The 6921-nt window shown below is 46.3% G+C and overlaps 1 protein-coding gene across 1 annotated transcript in view; it reads left to right on the top strand.

The window, feature by feature from the left end:
• Positions 1 to 6518, top strand: part of CUNH2orf72 (chromosome unknown C2orf72 homolog) — a 16361-nt gene extending 9843 nt beyond the window's left edge. Inside the window, exons 3-4 of the mRNA XM_006906770.3 lie at positions 1390 to 1503; positions 4898 to 6518. Of these exons, the coding sequence (XP_006906832.2) occupies positions 1390 to 1503; positions 4898 to 5037 (254 nt within the window). The 3' untranslated portion in view covers positions 5038 to 6518. The remainder of the gene's footprint in view (positions 1 to 1389; positions 1504 to 4897) is intronic.
• Positions 6519 to 6921: the final 403 nt, after the last annotated feature.

Here is a 6921-nt window from a genome sequence, read left to right as displayed (position 1 = left end):
GGGGCGGCTTTTCTAGCAAAGAGACCTCTGAGGTCACAAATGTCACAGACCCACCTGCCAGCCTGGCTTGCCTGGGTGAAGGCCATCCCTCTCAGCTGTGGAGCCTGCCCCAACCCCCACAACCTCTTTCAGTTGAGTCTGTGGAAGCCCGCTAACCTTGAAACTCCACAACCATCATCCTGAAAGACTCAGGGAATGCCCAGAGGTGGATTGTCCTTCCCATTGTTGATGCCAGCCCCTTCGTTGACCTGGCCCCATGGGGGAAAGTTTTCCGCCCCCTAATGAGCTGTTGCCTAGAAAATTCTCTGAGCCCTTAGTCTCTTAGCTTTCTCCTATCTTGGAGGAACAACTTTTAATTCCCCAGAGCCAAATTTGATCTGGCCTCTTAGGCTTTTGCACACATCACAGTCACCTCAGAATGAAAAGCCTTTTTCTTTCGTCCCTCTTCTTCACCTGACTAATTCCATCTCATCATTCAGAACTGGATTTCCTCCTCCAGGAAGCCTTCCCTGATCCTGCTCACTCATTTTTTTGCATGTTCGAAAGTGAAATCCCAGAACCCATTTCTGCTCTCTAATCTCTTACCACGTGGTTTTGTCACATTCCCTTGTGAGTTTAATCGCCACCGTATTCCCATTTCCTCTTTTGTCACTGCCTGGTGACTGTTCTTATACTTTTAGGTTGCCTGCCTCTTGGCATGCCCTTTTACCCAGTTTATGCCTAATCCAGCTGCCTTTGGGTTGAAAAACTACAAATCCAGTCTTGTTAGAACTGGGTGCAAATTAAGAATAAATAGGACCCTAGTAAAAAATTATGAAAAAGGATTTCCTGTGTGTTTGGCTGCCTGGAGTCTTCTTTCAAAAATCCGTTGCCTTATTCCAGATGGTTGGGGCTCTCAGATAACTTTGGTGGTACTGTAATAAGGAAACTGGAATCCACATGCAACCGTTTTGTGTGCGATTATCAAAAAAGGTTAAATCTATTCCTATTACGGAATAGTTTAAATTAAAAATCGGGCAACTTGCTGCTCCTTCCATATTTTCATTGGTGCTATGAAATCGTAACTCATTTCATGTCACTTGTGTTACTGTATTACTGTAGTTTCTCCAACATGGTTCCTACACCATAGGGTTTTTGTGAGGATGAAATGACATATATAAAGCAACCTTTTTTTTTTTGGTTCTTTTTCTTTCTTTAAGTACAAAGCCCCTACTCCCCTTTGCAAATCAGAATCTTCATTTTTTTTGTTTTGTTTTGTTTTGTTTTTTAATCAGATAGTTGAAACTAGGGCAGTTGACAGTTGAAGCTCTTGGTTTGCTGACCAGAAAATCTCCCAGTGGAGTCAAACAGCCTCTGACCCGCTGCCTCTGGGACTTTGTGTTCTTCTAGTGGAAGGAGCCTGGGAGAGACCAGGCCTCCCTGCGCTGCTGGCCTGCTTTTCCTGGGGTCCTTGGAGCCGGGGGAAAGACGCAGATGCCACCTCCCCCAGTGTCCCAGCTCAGGGTGAGTGTGTCGCCTTCCTGGCCTGGACCCTGAGGGCTGGGTGCTTGGGATATGGGAGTAGTCACGTGAACACAGGGACCTTAGGGAAGAAGTGGACCTGCATCCATGGAGCACTTTTCATGTGTGAGTTGTAGGGGTAAGCGATGTGCAATGCCCCCGCCACCAGACAGCCGGCACACAGGCTCGGTCAGCAGGGCTCTAGCCCCGGAGTCTCAGCTTAGCGAAGCAGTGTGGGCAGGGCTGTAACGAAGGTGTCGGCCACGCGGGCGTGGTGGGGCACATGGAGCCAGATGCATGGTCTCACGGAGCAAGTGACATTTGAGCGGGGCCCGGAGGATCTTCTTAGGAAGAAGTGGGAAGATTTGAAGACAGATCACCATGAACTTGACAGCATGATGTCACACTCAGAAAGGGGCCCCCTGTCAGGAGTGCCAGGGGCGAGGTACAGAAGGACACCCGTGAGGGCCGCGGCTACAGAAGACGGTGGGTGAGACCAAATCTGGGCCCTGGACCCGCGTCTCTCAGGAATAGTGCACCCCAGGTGATTTCTGAGCAGGGGTGTGGAGATTAGAGGTGTATTAGAGACTGGCCCGTAGAAGCAAGAAGTGACCAAGGGCAGAGCCCAGCTGGGAGGGGACTACATAGTCCCAGGAGGGACGATGGGCGGCCTGGACTCAAAGGGGCAGTGTTGGAGGGAAAGGAGCTCATCCACCCAGGACCCATTTCTAGAGTAGAATCATCTGGCTGCTCAATGGCGGTGGGGGGAAGGGAAAAGGAACGACATTTCCCTGAAGTCCACAGGGCACTCAGTCGGCTGAACGTGTTGTGACTCAGGTAGAAAGTACAGTCATTTGCTGCTTAACCTTGAGGATACAGTCTAAGAAATGCATCTGAGGTGATTTCATGGTTGTGGGAACATCAGAGTGCTCTCACAGAAACCTAGCTGGTCGAGCCTGCTACACACCTGGGCCGTACAGTACAGCCTGCTGCTCCTAAGCTACAGACCTGTACCGCACGTCACTGTACAAAACAACATGAGGTTAAATCAAGCACAAGAGAAAATGATACAGTAAATACAAGACGTATGAGGTTGCTGCCAGTGTAACATGGCATACTGTTTTACAGCAAACATTTTTTTACAAGTGGAAAGAATATATTCTAAAATAATGATGAAAAGCATAGTATGGTAAATACATAAACCGGTAACATAGTTCTTTGTTATTATTATCAAGTGTCATGTACCATACACAATTACATGTGGTACCCTTTTACACGACCGACAGCACAGTAGGTTTATTTACAGCAGCATCACCACAAGGTGATGAGAATTTTTCAGCTCCATTATAATCTCGTGGGACCACCTTCATATAAGCGGCCCATAGTTGGCCAAAACGTCGTTATGCAGTGCATGACTGTACTGGGGGCAGCAGGTTGTAACCAGCTGGATATGCGTGACCCCCCACACCCTTCCCAAAGCGTGCTGAACAGTATAGCTTTGTGACAGAAACAACGAGCAGTGCTTTAAAATGACATTTTATTGTGTCCCTTTTTAAAAAGAAATTATTAGTTGACGTTATCAGTCTTCTATTGCTGAGTAACAAATTATCACAAATTCAACGGCTTAAAACAACGCTCGTTTATTCTCTCATACTTTCTGAGAGTCAGGAGCTAGGGGTGGCTTAAGCTAAGCCTGGGCCTTCTGTTCAGGGCCTCACAGAGCCGCGTTCCTTTCTGCAGCCTGGGGCCTCCTTCAAGCTTGCAGGGTCATAGGCAGAGTCTCTTTCTTTGCCACTGTGGGACCGCGCTCCCTGCCTTCTCGCTGGCTCTCAGCTCCAAGCGTCCCCGCAGGTCTCTCACGGGCCCTCTTACCACATGGCAGCTGCTCCTTGGATCAGCAGGGGACTCTCCACGCTTCTATAATGTGACATTATCACAGGACTGACTCTCCATAACCTTTGTCCTGTACGGTGCCCAGATCAAGGGGAGCGACTGCCTCATCCTCACAGATCCCACCCTCGCTCAAGGGAGGGGCTTACGCAGAGGGAGTGGTAGCCAAGGGTTGGGATGGCTTGGGATGGCTTGGGGCCATCTTAGAATTCTGGCTATCACAGTTGAAAGCTCAAATAGTACAGAAGAAGGAACGGAACACAAATATTTAAAAAAATCATTCACTTAATTCCATCACTCAAAGACAACTACAAATCTGTATTTTGGGGTAGACCATTCTGTCTGTCTATATCTCCTTGTGCTACTTAAATTTTAATAAATTTACTTCTATATAATATGTAAATCATCTTCATCAGCTATTTAAAATATTTAATTGCAAAAATGTTCATTTCAGCCTCCCCATCACCATTTTGGATGTATCTGGAAACTAAAGGAAAACAAAAGCAAAGGAATCAGACAATTGAATGTAAATCTTAGATAACTATCCTCTGTAACATATTACAAATTGTTTAATCTCCTGGCGAAATGACTATTAAAATGCAAATTGCATTAATAGACTGTACATATACATTTATAATATATGATAATATGGAATTGTACATACTTACATACAAACAGTTATACATATTGTTTTGGAATCTGCTTTCTTCATCAATAATATATTGTGACTATACAATATTCCACGGCAATAATTATATGTCAACAACATCGTTTATGTTTTCTTTTTTTTTTGAGGTAATTGTGGAGTCACATGAGCTCCTGTGACACTTGGCCCAGTTTCCCCCATGGTAACATTTGCAAAACTGTAGGATGATATCACAACTGGGATAATGATATTGAAACAATCCACAAATCTTATTCAGATTCCCCCAACTTTACCTGTACTTAGGTGTGTATGTGTCTAGTTCCATGGAATTTTAGACATCATTTTTAATGCCTGGATGCCATCATGTGGGTGAGCTACAGTTTATTCAACCAATCCCCTTGTTGGACATCAAACCAGGATAGAACTGGTTTCAGTTACAGGTAAAGAAGCCATGACTCGAACTAGCATAAGCAACAAGGGTATTCATTATCTCACCTAAAAGACAGTCTAGAGGTCAGTCAGTTTCAGGGCTGGGTGATTCAGGGGCCCAGTGACTCCATCAAGGATTCACGTTCTTTCTTTCTCTCTGCTGGGCCATCCTTATTGCTGTTTCATCCTTAGGCTGGTAGCGAGATGTCTGCGGCAGTTCCACTAATTATTCCTAATTATTTCCTTAGGATAAAATCCTAGAAGTGGAATTGCTGGGTCAAAGGGTATGTACATTTTTAAGGTTTTTGATATGTATTTTGTTGTGTTTTTGAAGTAGATAGTCACTGGGGCCAAATCCCTCCCTTTCCTTCTTAGCTTACCCACTCATAAACTTTATCTTCTGATTGGGTGATTCCACTTCCTGTGTTCCAGATACCTTCCAGGACTCCGAGGAGGAGCTGGCACTGACAGCCATATTTCCCAACGGAGACTGTGAGGATCCTGAAAAGGGATCGAGAGCCTGTGATGGAGTTGTCCACCCTCCCGCTGAGCCCCCTGGAGCCTCGAGGTGAAGTCTGGACCCCTGGGCTGCCCCAGCTCTAACCTGCAGACTGGGGGCTGGCTCCTTCTCACTGAGCCTCCATGCCTGCATGTTGATCTTGGGGTGGCAGTAACTACGGAGGCCCCACCTGCTGGGGGCTGCCACACTTACAGTTACCAGCAAGGCAGCAGGACCTACTAAGCTAAGCAGGACCTACTAAGCTAAGCTGGACCTAGGAAAACATATCATCCCACTTTGCATTTGGTCACTCTCTGGTCATGGTGAGGTTGTTTCTTCTCTCTGGGCCTCAGTTTCTCTATGCCATTGAGACAGATGGCTGTCTACTCTGAGGCTCTGCGGTGCTGTGGCATCCTTTGTTTGTTTGCATGAGCATCCATCATTTCAAGTGTAGCTGGAAAGAACTCTGGACCAGAAGTCATCAGATGGAGGGGAGGGGGGTGGTCTTAGACCTGTCACTCAACCAAGGGCCTGGCTACCCCTCCAGGCAGCACTGGAAAGGTGTGAATGCGTGTGCGTGTTGGGAGGGTCCCTGTGACAGTGGGTGCTCCTGGCATTTAGTGGGCATCTCACATTGTGTAGGACAATCTCCAACAGCATAGAATTATTCCACTCAAAATGCCAGTCATGGCACGTTTGAGAAACTCTAACTGAGCCAGTCTCTTCTCCCTGTCATATTCTAGGAAGAGTCCCCAGAGCAGAGGAGGTTGGGCTTCCTAGGACCTGGGCTCCCAAGCAAGCCAGAATAAAGACTGCACCGCCATTGCCTGGGGGGCTGTGGGGCCAGAGCCAAGATGCCCTATGTGCTGCAGGCCCAGGACAGAAATAGCCTTGCAAACCCATGAGAAGAAAGGGCCTCTTTCTTCTTCATGTTGACACTGATTTTCTGTGCCAAGTCCTTTGAGAACAAGGATGCCAGGAACTGCCCACGGCACCAAACGGAAAATTAGGGGTATGGATTAATACAAGGGCATAGGAATTGCTCTCAATCTCAAGTCCTAAACCAAGATCAAAGCCGACATAGCCCAGAGGTGCCAAGTTCCTGAATCCTTTTTTCTCTGTTTATGAGTCAGACAGGGTTGATGACGTTCCCTTGAAAGTCAGGAAAGCCATCTGTTCACTCAGAGAGGGAACTCTGCATTACCTCCTTTGTCTTTCTTGCCTTCCCCTGGAGAAATCCAGTCTTTGGAATGGCAAGGACAGCTCCTGATTTTTCCCTAGTAGGAAGTACTATCTAAGGGAAGAAGCTAAATTCATTCGTTCATGCGTGATTCACAGCAGACATGCAATTGTGCCTACTATTTACTCAGCGTTCTGCCAAGCGCTGCATAACTTCCTTTAGTTATTCCAGCTCTCTCAACGATGGTGCCAAAATGTGGAATGGGAACCAACCCTTCCGTGGTGAGGGGCTCTGTCGTGTTAAGAGGATCCCTCTCTGCTCTATGCCTCAAATTTATCCTCTATAATAGGGAGCGTAATCCCTGTTAGTGTGAGGGCAGGTAGGATGCTATCTTATCCAGAGCGGGCTGGCATTTTCATAATGCAGAGCTAAGTCTCTGGTAGAAGGACTCAGCTGACTCCTGCAGAAGAATGAACTCAATGAATTGCTGTTGATTTTGATTTAGAACGGGAGACTGATATCTTTGAAGCTGCTATATTTTTCTATTTATCCATTAATTTCTTTGCAATGAGCTGGTTACAATTTTATTATTTGGTGGGGGGAGGGAGTTATTTTTAAGTCAGGAGATTTTCTAAGGCAAAAGTTATAAGGCAGCAGCCTCTGTTGTGTTTGAAAACATTATTAATGAGTTCGTTGCCAATATTTGAAAGTTAGGAGACTGCACATAAAAAAAAAAAAAAAGAAAAATAATTTGTTTTCTGGGTGGAGGGTGGGACC

This window comes from Pteropus alecto, unplaced genomic scaffold (genome assembly GCF_000325575.1).
Source record: "Pteropus alecto unplaced genomic scaffold, ASM32557v1 scaffold110, whole genome shotgun sequence".
Classification (NCBI taxonomy): Eukaryota; Metazoa; Chordata; class Mammalia; order Chiroptera; family Pteropodidae; genus Pteropus; species Pteropus alecto.
The sequence above is the reverse complement of the archived record's forward strand: the minus strand, read 5'-3'. Positions and strand labels throughout refer to the sequence as shown.